Source organism: Pseudophryne corroboree, chromosome 4 (genome assembly GCF_028390025.1).
Source record: "Pseudophryne corroboree isolate aPseCor3 chromosome 4, aPseCor3.hap2, whole genome shotgun sequence".
NCBI lineage: Eukaryota > Metazoa > Chordata > Amphibia > Anura > Myobatrachidae > Pseudophryne > Pseudophryne corroboree.
Window position 1 is genome coordinate 556,287,580 of NC_086447.1, and position 18,636 is coordinate 556,306,215.

At 43.7% G+C, this 18,636-nt stretch overlaps 1 protein-coding gene across 6 annotated transcripts in view; it reads left to right on the forward strand.

Annotated features, from left to right (window-relative positions):
• Positions 1-18,636, forward strand: part of PDE7B (phosphodiesterase 7B) — a 698,908-nt gene that overhangs the window by 647,471 nt on the left and 32,801 nt on the right. For all 6 annotated transcript variants that reach the window (XM_063917385.1, XM_063917388.1, XM_063917386.1 and 3 more), the window contains 7 exons: positions 1,496-1,647; positions 5,274-5,337; positions 9,725-9,820; positions 11,167-11,267; positions 12,297-12,428; positions 12,980-13,071; positions 13,252-13,396. In XM_063917385.1, coding sequence (XP_063773455.1) covers positions 1,496-1,647; positions 5,274-5,337; positions 9,725-9,820; positions 11,167-11,267; positions 12,297-12,428; positions 12,980-13,071; positions 13,252-13,396 — 782 coding nt within the window. The remainder of the gene's footprint in view (positions 1-1,495; positions 1,648-5,273; positions 5,338-9,724; positions 9,821-11,166; positions 11,268-12,296; positions 12,429-12,979; positions 13,072-13,251; positions 13,397-18,636) is intronic.

Here is an 18,636-nt window from a genome sequence, read left to right on the forward strand (position 1 = left end):
TGTCGGAATTTTGGTGAAAGGGGTATAGTGTGAAGGAGTGGTGTTGAGTGAGGGATTTTGCAGTGCGTGAAATATAATGATAGAAGGTGAGGTATGGTGTCAGGTGGTGGTAAGTGAAGGCTTTCCATGATCCAGCCCTGTACTGAAAAACTATACAAATTGCACCAGTTCCATTGATGACATTGGCTTGAAATACATTTCCTCAGGTATGTCTAGCAAATTTTAATCATACAATAAGGTTCATTTACATTTATTTTTAGATCTTTAAAATGTATTGTTCCAGTCAAGGTTGTAGAGGTTCCTTGTGGACTATATGACATAGTCACACAGTAGTGTTGGCCTGGTGTCAGTATGATCTGTAAGTGTAGAAAGAGAAAATATGTAAAGTTACATAGACGATGTTATCAAATTGCAATATGACTCAGCAGTGTTGCAATATTTCTGACTTCTATTAGGCATGTTTATTTTCCATATGTATGCAGCCATAAAGCATTCTCTCTTGAATGGGAATGTATGTACAGTAGTAGAGGCTGCAGATCTGCAGTTCACTTTGGCAGTCTATGTGCCCTAGACCAAAGATGACAATTTGTAACTCACTTTCCACACAATAGAGGACATAACTGTTATGATATTGCATAAATCGTCATGTATGATAATTCCACTATTGCTCAACTGATAACTGTAAATATGAACAGGTTTTTTTTTTCTTTGTAAATGTAAGGTCATTGAAGGGGAGAGCAGATAATCTGAAGGCCCTTTTGTTAGGTATTGTTATCATGTGGCGTTCATCACCATAAAGGGTGTAATGAATATCAAGGTCTATTGAAAATAGAGCACATGGCAGGTTTTTCATTAGCATGTAAATCACTAAGCTAGCTGTAGAAGGCGTCTAGTGTAGTTTCATTAATGTGGACACTCAGAAAAGCAGTTACTTGTGCAGACCAGGTGCCCCAAGGAGAGGAGATTGGTAAACATACAGCATTTGTTATGTCTGCATATAGATTACTTGAAGATGCCTAGTTATGTACCAAAGCATTAGGGTGGGGGGCATTTGAACATTAGTCTGGTCACAACGAGTGATTCAGCATAAGCAGGTATCAAAGACTTCACCATGTTTTATCTGTAAACGTTATATTTCTGTAACAGCTTGGTGGGTAGTATTAGTGCGGCCAATTATTTATATTTTCTACATGTGACTAGTATAATGGCAATCAGTCGAGGTAATGTATGGGCACTTTCATAATGTACAGATACAGACTTAAAAATCTGCAGATCACTGAAACAAATCTGTAATGTCTGGGCAAACTTAGATGGATTAGTGGAAATCTGGGGAAAAAACATAGGATCTGTGAAACAATAAATTGTGATTGCTGATGTATGGGGCCTTTAGTCAGAGTGCCAAACAGGAATTCCTATTGGGGTTCCTGACACTTTACATTGAGGCTAAAATCAATATTCAAATAATTTTGTTTGTATTTGGTGTTTGTTGCTGCAGATACAGCACACTCAGGAGAAATTGGCACTAAGAAAAAAGTAAAGAGACTCTTGAGCTTTCAGAGATATTTTCATGCATCAAGGCTTTTACGTGGAATTGTGCCACAAGCCTCACTGCACTTATTGGATGAAGACTATCTTGGCCAAGCACGGGTAAGCAGAAAACCAAAATGCCCTCCATACTCACAATGCTTACAATGGAGTCTCCTAAAAGGTAGATGTAGATGTTGTATTTATCATTTCTCTCCTCAGATCAATATAAATATATATATTTTATTGAAATGAAATTAGTTGCAGATGCAAATTATCACACAGAGTATAAACTAAATGCTTCATCTCTGCATAATATGTTGGGTATTGCTTAATATTTGAGTTTCAGCAATGTAGTTGATATGTTTTTGTGTGGTTTGAAGAAACTGTCAAACTGTCCTTAATGTGTACAAACTAACCAGTTATATGTAAATACATGTTATACACATCAATAATATGAAATACTATGCACAATGCTTAGGGAGAAATGGTAAGCGCAATGAGTGTACACATACAAAATAGGAACTTGCAATGTTAAACGGGAATTGAAAGTGCCCAGGCAACAAAATCTGAAAAAGTGGCCTCATGTAGGCTGGCAGATGTAGGCAGGGATAGCAGTCAGCAATAGCCACAGTTCAGTATAGACAGAATCCAGGTGATCGCCATTCAAAACGAGGGCATCTGTGTGCACGTCATACAGTATAGACAACATCCCAGATCCAACATTCAGTGCATTGCCGTGACCACTGTACAGCACATTGAGCCACAGCCTATGTAGAGAGGAGGGGACCCGTGTGCAGTCTCCGTGTGTGGGACCCCTCCTCTCCCGTAGCCGGCAGCGGCGGGCGGCGGCGCTGTTAGCACTCTGAGTGAGCACTAGAGACTCTGGCACAGTGCCAGAGTCTCATACCCTCCAACATGACCAATTCCATTAGGTACAAAATGCTCTGTTCCTGGACTTCCCTGCCAGTGGCAGTTAAAGAGGTGGGATTGCAGCACAGTCCAAAATTCAACTAGGAGCCACACCAACTGCCACCCCAAACACTGCCAAACATCACCGACCAGGACTCAATGGCAGTTAGTGTGGCTCCCCTAGTTGAATTTTGGACTGTGCTGCAGCCACACCTCTGTAACTGCCACTAGCAAAGAAGTCCAGAAACAGAGCATTTTGTACCTAATGGAATAGGTTATGTTGGAGGGTATGGAGTCTACAGCGCATGCACAGGTCTCCGAAAAAATTGCGTGGTGGTCATTTTTTTGGAGACCTGCGCATGTGCTGTAGATTCTGGCACTGTACCAGAGTCTCCAGTGCTTTCTCAGAGCGCTAACAGCGGAATGGTAAATATAGGAGAAATGGGTGCAGTGTGTGTGGTGTGGGCCCCCTCTGGGCCCAGGGACCTGTGTCCACCGCACACACTGCACCCATTGTAGATACACCACTGCATTGAGCATACCAGTGACCGCTGTTCAGTGCACTGAGCATCCCATTGACTGTCACGCAGTATATTGAGCGTCCCATTGAAAACCATACAGTACATTGAGCATTAATGTAACCTACGTTTAGTAAATTGAGCATGCCTGTGAACGCCATACAGTACACAGAGCATCCTCATAACTGTCATACACTACATTGTGCATCCCCTTTACTGCCATATCCAAGGGACCACCATAGAGTATATTGCGTATCCCAGTGACCTCCATACAGTACATTGAGTATTAATGTGACCACCAGTACAGACAGCATCCTAGTGCCTGTTATACAGTACAAGCAGCACCCTCGTGCCCACAGTACAGTAGAAATAGACAACCATACAGAATAAAGTACATTTAATACTAAATAGAAAACATAGGCAACAACATACCCAGCTGTTACAGAACAATATAATAAGGGAAGCGGGTCCTGTGAAGGTGTGAGGAAGGCCACTTGTGACTGCATGCCTGAACTTGTTGTTCTTCATCAGATGCTAGTAAACAAGTAGCTTAAATAGGGGTGTAGCCAAAACTTTGTATGCACCATAGGAACATTTTGATGGGACCCTTGTCCCAATGTTTTTGAGTAGTTTGAGTGATCTTCTTAATTTTGGCACTTTCCCTTTCTTGGACAGTCCTAATCTCAGAGCTCAATCCCTATCATCTGGCTTAGTTCACAAAGGGGGACATGTACTAAGCAGTGATAAAAGTGGAGAAGTGAGCCAGTGGAGAAGTTGCCCGTGACAACCAATCAGCATTGACGTAACATTTATAATTTGCATACTATAAAAGTATACAAAGCAGCTGATTGGTTGCCATAGGCAACTTCTCCACTGGCTCATTTCTCCACTTTTATCACTGCTTAGTACATGTCCCCCAGAGGCTGTTATCAAGGAGAAGCCAAATCTCTTGACTATGTCGGTCTCACTGATTAGCTTAACTGTGCCTGTGAGGGTGAAATGGGAGCATGGGAGATGGAGCATATCAGTGAAATACTGCCTCCTATATCAGCATTGACCACTTTTCATTACGAGCAACAGTCCGGATTCAGCTACTTAGCAGGCAGGTCTGGGAATTTGGTAGACAACTATATAACTAGCGGTCTGGGGTGCACTAAGCCTATCGACCCCATAGCAATGGCATACTTACTATACCCACTATAGCTATGCCCGTGAGCCTAAAGTATGCACATAGATTAGACTGGGGTAGGCAACCTGTCAATATGTACATCCCAGCATGGCCTACCATGGTTTTGCTAAAATTGTGGTAGATCCTGCTGGGATGTGTAGTATCACAGACCATGTAGTGCCACAGGTTGCCTACCCCTGGTTTAGATTATGTTACGCTGAACTCCCTGCCAAGTCTGTTACTTACTGTTTTTATTATTACAGTTTTGGTTTGTTGAAGTTTATGTATATGTCACATACTGTAATGGAGATCTCTGGGATCCCACTGTGATTTAACTCTTCAAATTCTAGTCCTCACTGAATATGGACCTGATTCAGGGGTATATACAAATGCATTCGCAGCTGTGAATTAGTATGCAATGGCAATGATAAAATATGCAGATGTCACAACCACCTGGATTTTTATAGAGACACCCACTGGTGGCTTTGCATACAGTATCCCAGGGACTGCACACAAAGAGCATCGTTGCAAAACAATCTATTATGGAAGTTCTGAGTAGCCATATGGTAGTGCAGAATGGCTGCATGAGACATTGCTGCTGCATGCAGGATCGCAGTCGCAGCCTAAAACATTCCCTGGCGTCTGCATTTTTTCCGCCACTCCCTGTTACCTCCACCGTATAGCTCCTGACTGTTAATCACTTTGCTAATAAAACCTTACTACTACCGCTATGCAAGTGCCACTCAGGGCATGATTCAGAGATGTGCGCAAACCTGATGTCTGCTCATGTATTCATGGGGCAGATGTATTAAGTCTGGAGAAGTGATAAGTGGAAGGTGATAACGCACCAGCCAATCATTGCTTGTTTGTAAAATGGCAGGAGCTGATTGGCTGGTGCTTTATTAACTTCCACTTATCACTTCTTTATCACTTCTCCAGGCTTAATACATCTACCCCTATGTTTTTTTATGCATTAACCCATAATTTATAACATGATTTTTGTATAGATGCAGTTATACATTGCATTTTGTGTTTGAGACATATATTGTATATAATTAGTAAATACAGTACATGAGGTTACGTACACAATTAAAAGTATAGTTAAGAAAAAAGTTGTATTGTAATATAATCAGTGTTTGTTTTATTAACAGCATATGCTATCTAAAGTGGGAATGTGGAATTTTGACATCTTCCTGTTTGACCGCCTGACAAATGGTAGGTTGGATATATTACATACAGATGTAGCACATATCAAATTATCTTCTAATGCCTTTCACTATTCTTTGCGTGCTGCCGCTTTATGGAAAAACATTACATAATGTGATATTGAAATACCCTGCAATACATTTGTCACTCCCCTTTGAGAGAATCATACTACACTTGTCGGATGGATGAAATTGACTCAGTACATGTGTTCTGTCCTTTATGAATCATATCACTACGTCCATGTCCAGGCTCCGTTTAATTTATTGGCTGTATCTGTGATCTGAGCAGAGGTTGAAAGCCAGGGTTGGCTTATACTATAGCAATAAAAATATTGGCATCTGCTATAGTAAACCATGTAAGCATAGGCAGATCCGTAACTGGGGGTTGGTCAGGATGGCACTCGCAAAGGTTCTGGTTGAGGGTGGGGACCACCTGGCTCAGCATGCTAACTCCTAGAGGGCCTGTTTGCTACCCATATCCATTCTAAACCTCTATTATTATTTATTACATTGAATTTCAGTTGCTCTGTTCAAGGAGTGTCCACATTCTTAACATTCAAAGGGGGGGAACAGAGCATTCCATGTCTAATGCCAGCCTGTTGGCTTTAGATCTTAGTGGACAGGTGTGGTGCTGTACTCAGACAGCACATCGCAGAGAGGTCAGGCTCTGTCAAGTGACATGGGAACTTAAGATTTAGAAGTGAGTGGCCCGCAGCTTTCTATCCGGGACCTTATCACTGCTAGAACTGGACAGTGGACACCAGGAGCTGCGCCCTGACACCACAGTGGGGTTTAGCATACTTACCGACCGTTTTGCATTGGTATTGGCAGTATAGAGAAAGCTCATATCGTTCTGTCTATACCCTGCATAACATCATTCAGGGGGAGTATAAAATAGCATAATATCATGCGCTACACTGTAACTCAGGTAAAGTCCTTCCTAATCTATATAATTTGCCCCTTGTTTGCATAAATACTACAAGGCCTCAAATCATGGCCCTCAGTCCCCTCCCTCTTCTTCCCTATCCTACTACACCTCTCCTGCCCCCCCTTTTTTCCCAACCCCTTATGCTTAATACCCCTACCCTACACTGTTATAGAACAGTCTCATCATCCTAAGATTATAACCACTAAGGGGTATATTCAGTTAAGGTCGAAACTGCCGTCTTGTCGAAAAGACGGCAGTTTTCGACTTTTTCAGGTCGGAAGGGATTCCGACCTATTCAGTCCCCAGCATTTTTATTCGACAAGTCTGGGATTTCGACTTTTCGAATAGTACGTGAATTGGCGGTATAGCCGCCAATTCGCATGCTTCTGAGGGAAACGGGGCCAAATTCGACAAGCTTTGACCCCATTTCCGACCATCTCAGTTCGACGTAGAAAAAAAATTGAACAGAGATGAGGGACCGAGGAGGAGGAGACGGGAGAGAGCCGTGGGAAGATGGGGGACAGCATAGCCGCCGCTCACGGCAGCGTCCACCCGGCTCCAGCAAGTGAGGTCCCGCTTGCTGGAGCCGGATGGACACTGCCGTGAGGTCTGGCGGCTGTGCCACATCCTCCTGCAGCGCAGCTGTCCCCCGTTTGCCCGTGGCTGTCCCCCATCTGCCCGCGGCTCTCTCCCCCCTCTCTGGTCATTCATCTCAACTCGACTTTTTAAAGTCGAATTGAGATGGGCATTGATCCATTCCGACAAATGTATGTCGGAATGGATCCGATCTCAATTGAATATACCCCGAAATCCATTGCCTCACCTCCCCCTTATTTAAGTTACCCCCTTTTACAATTCAAGTTTTTAAAAGTCCACAATAATATGCGCTGTACAGCACAGATAGTCAAGTTACTGTACAAGCAAATATTATTATATGGATGATTGAAAGGGGGCATCAAGTTTTTTACTATGCCAGGTGCATCCAGCTCTAGTTAGTTCTGTAGGTGGCACCCTCATAAAACCATGTGCCCCTCCCCCTCAGCAGACTACTAGCTCGGTGACAAAAATCCTGAGCCAGAAACAAACATGTTTTATGCTAAGTTAATTACATTGATTCAAATTAGGTCCAAAACTGTTGTTCATCACTTTATTCAATTAAAAAAAATCTTATTCTGTAGCTCAAATGGAAAATAAAATGTTTTACTTTCATTCTTTCCTAATCTATCATAGTCCAAATGAACCCCCCCCCCTAAAAAACAGAAATATCCACTTAACAGAACACCCAACTGCACACTATGCACAACTGCCACCAAATGATCAATGGGAAGATTTCCAAGGACTTCCCTGCAATAAATCCCTGCTTTGATTATTTTATGGCAGTCATTCATAGTGAGTGAATGGGTGATCTATACGGAGATATTGGAGTTTTTTTATTATTATTTTTTCCAGTTTGAACTACAGCAGATCTAGAAAGGGGAAAACACTTTTTATTTTATTTTATTGTTAATTTAATAAAGTGGTGAATTAAGGTTTTGCTTGTGTTTTATTGCATTACAAATTGTATTATGGGAAGTGATCACTGGGGGTTATTCGGAGATGAACGCGGATTGCTGCATACACTGCCAGATCTGCGTTCATCTCCTCACATGCTGGAGTCGCCCAGCACATGCCAAGACTGCCCAGCATGTGTTAGGCCGCCTCCCGATGCGTCCATAATTAAACTAAGGTTGACCCTTGGCAGTGCAGTCTCACGTCATACAGCCACCCTGAAAATGATCTCGTCTTGCCCCCGCTAGGAATATATACACCCCAACTCCGCGATTACACCCCCCCCCCCTCCAGATGTCTGCTGCTGTCAATCCATCGGGAATGCGACCGCAATGTGTAAGTCCGCACAGCCACAAAGCGCATGCGCAGTTTGCCTCCACTGGCAAACTGTGCTGCAAGCCGCATTAACTGCAGGGTCTGAATGACCCCCACAGTTCGGACACTTGGAAACAGCCCTGGCGTAAGGAATGGATGATTCTAGAGACATCAGCTCTGTGCTGACTTGATATGGGCTGTCTTTCACTAATGCACAGACCTTATGCTTGTCGTCACTTGTCTGTAGTGGAAACCTGCCAAGTGCTAGGGCTGTTTGAGGATTTGGGAGTGCTGCCCATTTTTAAATTACTTGTTTCTTAATACACAGTTAAGCATTTGTGCAAGTGATTGACAGTTACTTCCATTCAGACCACAGCTATTGCTGTCTAATTATTCATCCTCAGCAGCAACTAGTATCCATTATCCCCATGACCTCATATATTTACAATTCAATTTCAAACCAAGTGCTTAGCCATAGTAAAACTTATCAATGGTATGGTGACTAACATTTAATTAACATTATTGTATTGCATAATCTATTTGTGGTGCTTTATTGCTTGACATAAAAAGATAATATGATTCATTCTACAATTGTGGATCATATTATCTCAAATGTACCTGGTATTGTCACTGTATATAGTTCTCTGGTGTGGTAAGCTTATTCGCTTCTGTCTACAAAGAGGGACGTGTGTTATGTTTTATATAAAGACCTTAAAAAAGTTGTAATAGTTAGTCTTGTTCACATACACAGCTTAATTAACCCATGTTTCTATCAGAACTCTGGATGGTTACTTATTTGATGACAAGCTTAAGACCATTTTTTTTTTAATGCCAATAAAAGCTTGTAAACTTGTATTGGGATGAGTTGGAGGTGCCATGTCACAAAAGTTGCAAAATGAGTGCAGCCTGGCCATGCAGATGGTGGCTGATTTTGTGACCAAGACTGGTGAAGCAGATATGTTACCACTCATGCTGCAGTGCACCGTCACTGGGAACTGTACGCCAGCCAGTGCCTGCTGCAAGTGTGCTGGAAGCCATGTCCATGCGCCATTCAAGAACTTGGCTCGTGGTGCCCTTCTTGGTCCAACATCTTCAGAAAGTGGTTTGAGCACATGCAACTCCTCTCGCGAATATTTTTTTTAAAAAAAGTATGTTTACTTTTTGTGCATCTGGAAACTAACTGCACACCCTTTGGATAATCAAAAGCACTGAACTACTGATAAGTATTGATCTTTGCTCATCTATCTCTGCAAGGGATATAAAGAACTGCCGTTAACCTTATTACTTTACAGCCAGTTAAAGAAAGAATAAGCTTTTGTGATACACAATATTACCGTTATTCATTGGCTCACAGTCAGTGGTGGAGATAGCAGTCATGTATTGTAGTGGAAATGTCAAAAATAAACAAGGAAAACAATTCCGCACCTCAGGGTTCCATAAGAGAAATGTTTTGCAGTTACATGTAATGGCTATCCCGTCCCCTATTATACTTACTCTAGATAAAAAGTGAAAGGACTCTTGAAACATATGATTGACTTTATAAAGTATGTATGTTGTTGAAAAATTTGTGACTGTTTATACAAGCAGCATGTTTCTTCTCTACCAGGTAACAGCCTAGTAACATTGCTGTGTCATCTATTCAACGTCCACGGGCTTATCCATCACTTCCAGCTGGACATGGTGAAGTTGCACAGATTTTTAGGTAGGTCAAATTGTACTGGGATCCACTGTAATGCACACTACTACCCGACTGGTAAAGAAAATAGTAGATGGTGTAACTATAGATTAAGGGGTTCCGACCTATTCATTAGCGGGCCGCTTTTTCCAACAAGTCGGGAATTCCCAACTTGTCTGAAAGCTGTTGGACTGCACGAGGGCCGCCGATCCGCATGTATTGTTGGAAGCGGGGCCAAACCCGACAGGTTTAGCCCATTTCCGACAATGTCAATCCGACTTTTAAAAAAGTCGGATTGACATTTACTGCCACCTCCTCCTCCATCCACTGTGCTATGCTGAAGTTCTCTCTTCATCCAGGGACCCTGGTGCCTGCGGCGGGGGGAGGGGTGTCACCTGAGGACCCCCACTACCCGCTGCTGTCATCTGCGTGGCACGAGCTGCTGCTTCGCCTGGGATGTTGGGCACCGGTCCCCATATCCCCGGATGAAGGGCAGCTGCACTGGGCCCGGGGAGGAAGAGCAGGTCTAGGCGGCGCACGGCGCCGGGGTCAGCAGCAGCACAAAATATGAGGACACCCGGCTGGTGGGGAAGGGAGTAGCAGCAGCCGCAGCAGCGGGGAGGATGAGGACGCCCGGCCGGCACTGGGATCGGGGTGAGCAGCAGCGGCCAAATCCGACAGTCGGATTTGGCAGTTTATTGAATAGTGCATTGTCGGATCCTTTCCGACAGTGCTTGTCGGAAAGGATCCGACATTTATTGAATGTACCTCTAAGTGTTAAATATTATGTAGTGAATATTTGAATTTACTTGTAATTCGGTTGGCATCTTCATTCCTGAGGAAATAACGTTCAATCTTGTAATTGTGCAAATTTAATGCAGGTAGCAATCCCTCAATCTCATGGGTTTAATAAACCAAAATATATAATGTTTTTTTGGGGATTCTTCTGTATTCTGCCTTGTCATCATGCTACGCAATTTGTGTACTATCAGCTATTAAACTAAACATTTAGCATTTTTTAATTGTGATGTATTTAAAGCCTTTGATCTCCACTATCCATGTGTTTATGAAGTTGTTCAGTGAAGTGGGGCATTCCTTACAAAATACAGAGTAGAAGGCAAAAATTAGGTTTCATTTTCTAGTGGGATTTATAGGAATAAAATAAAGGGATGGAAAGAAAAATTCAAGGATGGATTTTGTGACATTTCCAGGTTCATAGTCACATTGTAAAATAAAACATTGTAAAATAAAACAAAAACATATTTCTCAAGCCTTCTGTGAATTAATTTTCTGTTTGTGTTAAAAGTGATTATGCATGACTGAATTCTTAACATAAATTCAGTGATTCATTGAGATCTGGTTATTAATTTTAGTTATGGTACAAGAAGACTATCACAGCCAAAATCCATATCACAATGCTGTCCATGCTGCAGATGTCACACAAGCTATGCACTGCTATTTGAAAGAGCCAAAGGTATGTTCAATTGTCTATTAATAGGGTGTGTGTACTGTTGAATTGTGTTTCTAATGCTCATAATTTTATTTTAAGAAAGGACATAAGTATAATGTTTTTAAGAACACTTACTTTTGACCTTTTACTGTACTTGTGGTATGTGATACATTATGACAATAGGACATCAATGGTCCTGGTTACTTTCTAGCAAATTTATACATCTGCTGCCATATTAGAAAGATTCATAAATCAAAATATCCTCAACCTCTGCTGTTTTCCCTCCAAAATCATTTGAGTTTATCAATCATGAGCTGTTCCACCCGACATTGCCAGGGTGTGCTTGTTTTTGTTTGCGGTGGTATTCTTTTATCTTTTTCTTCCTTTCCCTGTTTCCTTCTCCGTATATCTCATCTACCTCTATTATCTCCCTCTCGATGTACTCTCTCTTTCTTTCTGTATTTTCTCTCCTTTTATCTACTCTCCCTGTATTATGTCTCCCTCTCCCTGTATGTGAAAACAGTTGTCAGCAAAATGAAACAAGTAGTGGTTTTCATGGACTTTTGTCTCCCAGATGCCTACAGATGTGTCACCCTACATCCTTGTTGTAGTCATGTTAAACAGCCCTTCTAGACACGCCATACCGTGTCATGACTCAGTAGCGCTGAGCGTATTTATGTGCAGCTTTTTCTGTTTGCGCTTTAGTCACATCACTATGTGAATAGGATGCACAAGCAGCTTATGCTGATTAAAATGGTATGCGGCTGCTTGTGATGCGAAAAAGACGCATTATCAGCAAAAAAACGCCTGACGTTAGCAGAGCTGCGCAGGAACTGCTGGCTCACTCACACCGGGCATCTCCCACTGCGTAGCGTATTGAGGCTAGACGTATGAGGACACATCTGCATTCTAAAATTCTTGGAGCCCTCTGCTGAGTTATATCTTCATTGAGACACAATGCAGTGCTTATCCTGGTTTAACCCATATTACATCCATTATCTAAAGTTTTACCTATGCTTTGTAGAAGTGTAAAGCTCTGCTTACCTCTTCCAGCTTGCCAGCTATCTCACACCTCTGGATATAATGCTTGGGCTGTTGGCAGCCGCAGCACATGATGTGGATCATCCAGGAGTTAACCAGCCATTTTTGATAAAAACTAAGCACCACCTTGCCAGCCTTTACCAGGTGAGATAGAAAGGGGGGTTCTTGTTTTTTTGTATCTCTTATATTTTATCTATGTGCAATGTCAATACTAGGAAGATGGAAGACAGTGAAAGTATAAGGATCCTCAGCAAGGCACTGCAATGCTGTACTGACTGACCAGAGCCAGCACTAGTTTACACCACCAGCAAATTCTTGAGCGCTGCTGATAACTATGTATTATGCTTTTACTTGGTGCTGCTTATAAGGTAGCAACCTCTATCAGCCATCTATCAGACACATCTGTTTATGCATAGTCCCACAGTGTGACCCCCCCCCCCCCCGCCCAGCAGTTACACTTATTCCACCATTAGATGTACTGTGCCCATTACTCGCACAGGTCATGTAAATGCACCAGGTATTGATAGAGAATGGACATGACACCAAGCTATGGTAATGTATTGCCAAACAACTGCTACTATGAAGGTAAGGTTGTGCTAAAGAGGCACAAAGTTATGATAGAATAAGGATTTCTTGAAGACTCTATGGTTGCACTCAGACAACGTACACTTATTCTGGTGTGTTTCCTTCAACAGAATACATCTGTTTTAGAGAACCACCACTGGAGGTCCACTGTTGGCATGTTGAGAGAATCAAGGCTATTAGCACATTTGTCAAAGGAAATGACGTAAGTAGTACAAATAGCAGTACACTGATCATCATACAACTCCTCAGATTTCAACAAAGAGATTCTTAAGCATAGATCCATTTTTTTACATTGCAGGAAACGTGATGTAAAATACCTTTCTCATGTACGGATATATTGTGCTTTCATTTTTGGTCTCACCATGTGATGTTATTATTTCAGGCAGGATATCGAACAGCAGTTGGGCTCCTTGATACTATCAACAGATATAAATCGTCAGAATGAGTTTCTTAGTCGGTTTAAAGATCACCTTGACAACAAAGATCTCATCTTGTCTGATCCAGACCAGAAGCATTTTATGTTACAGGTAATACAGTGCTACATCAAGGAGTAGACCTTTTTGCGTAGTAACCCAAGTTACTGGGTGGATATATGGTCCAGTCACGCAGCAGTGTTGCTCAGGGGTTTTATTAGGCTATTGGATCCAGTCACACAACTGTGTTGGTTTGGGGTCAGATTGTTGTGTGAGTTTAGAAAGAGAATAGATGTAAGTTTTATGTGAACTGTGTATGTAGAGAGTAAGTACTTGGTTAGAAAAGTTCATAAGGTTGTCTGAGGCATTGAGCTTTCAGGGTAGGTTTGTGGAAGGTTTGTTGGAAGGTTTGTGCTAACAATTTTTATTGAAAAGGAGATGAAATACAGTGCAGACAAAATATAAATATGCATTATCTAAATTAATATTGCACAAAAGCATAAAAAAATACAGAAACAAGATCAAGTAAGTAAATGAGAAAAAATATTCAAAGATGTATTTGCAGGACAAAGTGTAAAAACCTTGGGGTACACAGAAAACAAAACATTTAGAAAGAAGGGGTGGGGAGGGTGTATACGACATGAGATTATAGCAGGGCTTGACAAATGTCTCTAAAATCCAGGAGCCAGGATGAAAGTGTAGGAGCCAGACCACGACCCCCTCCACCCCCAAAAAACCCCCCAACTAAGTGAAAATCCCACTGCCGCAGCCGAATTACTGAGAAGCACCCCCCCCCCCAACCTAAACCCTCCCCAGGCAAACCAACCCTCACGGCCACACAACTAATGGGGCACGCCCTGGGCATACCAGCCCTCCGCATCCACACTACCCCTCTCCCCCCAGGTAAACATCATATAGTAGTCAATCCTAGTGTACCATTTGTGAACAGGTGGGGGGGGTGAGGATTTCCATCTTGTAGGAATCACCGCCCTAGCTGCATTACTAAGGTGACGCAACAGAGACTTCTTATTGGCACTAGTTGGAATCTTGGAAGTAGGAAGGAGACAAAATTCTGGACTTTCAGGTACAGTTTAATGTAATATAGATTGAGAAGTCTAAATAATGTCTCTCCAAAAGGCAGATATCTCCGGGCACTCCCACCATATATGCAGGAAAGTAGTGACACCGGAAGTGGAGGCATATATATTTTGTGGAGAGGTGAAGGGTGTCTACCATCTCGTCAGAATCTTATATTTTTCTTACGTCCTAGAGGATGCTGGGGACTCCGTAAGGACCATGGGAGAATAGACGGGCTCCGCAGGAGACATGGGCACTATAAAGAAACTGTCACAACTGAGGGCCTGAGCTGACGGGAGGCAGCCTCAGTTGTAGGGGCTGAGATGTACCGGAACCTGGGAGGTTGTATCAGACCCCTAGACATGTAAGTAACATGAATAATAACTGCCCGAAGGCGTGACCACGACAACTTGGATAAAAGTCAATGATGTTTATTATGACAACTCCGCAACACAGCAGCAGTAAAAGAAAACGTAAAAGTCAGCAAAGAATAAATACAGTTCCTGGGTACTACAGGATGGCAGGAGCCACAGGGCACTGGTAGTGTGAGATAGTTCTTATGATCTTCTAGATGGAAAGTCCTTACCAGGCCCGACTGTAGCAATGGAGATAACCCAGGATTGTGCCAGCTGGTGTTCCAGGAAAAGCTGGGTTGCTGAAGATAAAACAGCTGCTGTGGATACTGGCTGGAACCAGACTGTTGTTAGCACGGAGTGGATACTGGCTGGAACCAGTTAAATAATAAATGAACTTGGGAGCGATGAAATATGAACTGAAATGTAGAACTTGAGAGCGGAGAAATAATAATAGCGGTGGAGAGTGGTAAAGTGTAGAAAGGACACCGGCCCTTTAAGGGAAGCTGTACTCTGCTGGAAGCTGAGCTGGAAGCAGGTAATGTTGTAGCTGGAAACAGATGAATCCACAATGGATTGGAGAGTCAGGCTACACCGCAGGTGGAATGCTGGTGCGGGTCTCTATGGTGGAAGTCTTGAGACAGGAGCTGGAACCTGGAAGACAATCACAGGAGAGAGACAAACAGGAACTAGGTTTGACAACCAAAGCACTGACGCCTTCCTTGCTCAGGCACAGTGTATTTATACCTGCAGCAAGGAAGGGATTGGCTAGGCAATTATGCAGATTATCAATACTGAGAACAGATTGGTGGAAATGATCAGCTGACAGAATCCAAGATGGCTGCGCCCATGCAGACACTTGGAGGGAAGTTTGGTTTGTAATCCATGTGGTAATGAAAACAGTAATGGCGGCGCCGGCCACCGGAGACAGGAGGCGCCAGGCTGACAGATGCACATCCAACCACGCGGACACAGCGGAGGCCGCGGCTGACGTAATCGCCACTCAGACACTCTGCATGCAGAAGTTCAGGGACGGCGGCGGAGGCCGCGGGAGACGCCATGCCAGGTGTAATATGGCGTTTACTGTGACAGCGTCCCAGAGTGACAGGAGAGGATACAGGAATGTACACATCAGGATAACAGATGGGATCCGGTCCTGGAGCGCTGAGCCAGCTTTAGGAGGCATCTGATGGGTAAGAAATGGCGTCCAGATACCCGGATCGTGACAGCACCCCCCCCTTTAGGAGTGGCCCCAGGACACTTCTTTGGCTTTTGAGGAAACTTGGAATGGAATCTCCGGACCAAGGCAGGAGCATGGACATCAGAAGCATTGGTCCACGAACGTTCCTCAGGACCATAACCCTTCCAGTCAATAAGATATTGTAGTTGACCGTAACGGTGACGTGAGTCCAGGATCTTGGCCACTTCATACTCAACGCCTCGTTGAGTTTGGACTTTCGGAGTTGGAGGAAGTGAGGAATGAAACCGATTCAAGATCAGCGGTTTCAACAGGGAAACATGGAATGTCCTGGGTATTTTTAAGAAGGGAGGCAACTGGAGTCTGTAAGCAACAGGATTGATGACTCGTTCAATCTTGAAAGGACCGATATAGCGAGGTGCAAACTTCATACTGGGAACTCTTAACCTCAAATTCTTCGTGGATAACCATACCCGATCACCCACCTTGAGAGCAGGAACTGCTCGACGCTTCTTATCCGCAAACTTCTTGTACCTGAACGATGCCTTGAGCAGAGCTGATCGTACGCTCTTCCAGATATTGGCAAACTGATGCAAGGTGATATCCACTGCGGGAACAGAAGTTGCTGGAAGCGGTTGGAACTCAGGGACTTTAGGGTGGAATCCAAAGTTAGTGAAGAATGGTGTTGAAGCAGATGAAGAATGATACTGGTTGTTATGACAGAACTCGGCCCAGGGAAGTAATTGAACCCAGTCATCTTGAGAGGAGGACACATAGATGCGGAGGAAGGCCTCCAAGTCCTGATTCACCCTCTCGGTTTGACCATTGGTCTGAGGATGGTAAGCCGTGGAAAACTTTAGCTTGACTTGGAGGACTTGACATAAACTTCGCCAGAATTTGGCTGTGAATTGAACTCCTCGATCTGAGATAATTTCTTCAGGAAGACCGTGGAGTCGGAAGATCTCTTGTATGAATACTTGAGCCAACTTGGAAGCTGACGGAAGACCGGTGAGAGGAATGAAGTGTGCCATCTTGGTGAACCGGTCAACTACCACCCAGATGGTATTGAACTTGTTGCACATGGGTAAGTCTGTAATGAAATCCATCGACAAGTGGGTCCATGGTCGACGGGGAACGGATAGTGGAACCAGTTGCCCCGCAGGCGACTGGCGGGATACTTTATGTTGGGCACACTTTGGGCAAGATGCAATAAACTCCAAGACGTCCTTTTTCAGAGTTGGCCACCAATAGGACCTAGAGATAAACTCCAGGGTTTTTTGGATACCTGTATGTCCGGCAAAACGGGAAGCATGGGCCCAATGCATGAGCTTCTTCCTTAGCATCGGCTTCACAAAACTTTTCCCTGATGGGGGCGTAGAGTCCATCCCTACCGTGGAGAATGCCAACGGATTTATAATAGGATGCTTGTCTGAAGACTCTGACTCATTTTCTTGCTCCCATGAGCGGGAAAGGGCATCGGCCTTGCGATTCTGAGAGCCCGGACAGAACTGGAGTTTAAAGTCGAACCTGGAAAAGAAAAGTGCCCATCTGGCCTGACGAGGGTTGAGACATTGTGCGCCCTTCAGGTATAAAAGGTTCTTGTGGTCTGTAAGTATGGTGATTGAATGAGAAGCTCCCTCCAACAGATACCTCCACTCTTCTAGAGCGAGCTTAATGGCTAGCAACTCCTGGTCGCCAATGGCATAGTTGCGCTCAGCTGGGGAGAACTTCCGGGAGAAGAAACTGCAAGGGTGTAAATGGCCATCTTTAGCCCTCTGAGATAACACCGCTCCTACTCCAACGGAGGAGGCATCCACCTCTAAGATGAAAGGAGAGTCGATGTCAGGCTGTTTCAGAACAGGCGCAGAGATGAACCTTTGTTTTAAAAGATGAAATGCTTGCATGGCTTCTTCAGACCACTTGGACGGGTTAGCACCCTTCTTAGTGAAAGCAGTAATAGGCGCCACAATGGTGGAAAAGTCTCGTATAAACTTTCGGTAATAGTTGGCGAACCCTAAGAACCTCTGGACCCCTTTGAGGGTTAAGGGTACCGGCCAATTTTGGATTGCTTGTAGTTTCTCAGGATCCATCTCTAGTCCGGAACCGGACACAATGTACCCTAGAAACGGAATGGACTTGACTTCAAAGACGCATTTTTCTAATTTGCAATAGAGATGATTGACACGGAGACGGGACAGAACCTCTTTAACCCAAAAACGATGTTCCTCTAAATCGTTGGCAAAAATGAGGATATCGTCTAGATAGACCACGACATGACGGTATAGAATGTCTCTAAAGATCTCATTGACAAAATGCTGGAAGACAGCTGGAGCATTGCTCAATCCGAAGGGCATGACGAGGTACTCATAATGTCCGTCACGGGTGTTAAAGGCGGTCTTCCACTCGTCACCCTCACGGATCCGGATGAGATTGTATGCACCTCGCAAGTCCAGCTTTGTAAAGATGGTAGCTCCGCTAACTCTGTCAAAGAGCTCAGTAATCAGGGGTAAAGGATAACGGTTCTTGATGGTAATGTCGTTCAAACCTCTGTAGTCGATGCACGGCCGCAGACCACCATCTTTCTTTTTTACAAAAAAGAAGCCTGCGCCGGCTGGAGAAGAAGAAGGTCGAATGAACCCCTTTGCTAGGTTCTCTTTAATATATTCCTCCATAGAATGCGTCTCAGGCAGAGACAACGGATAAGTTCGGCCTCGAGGTGGAACCTT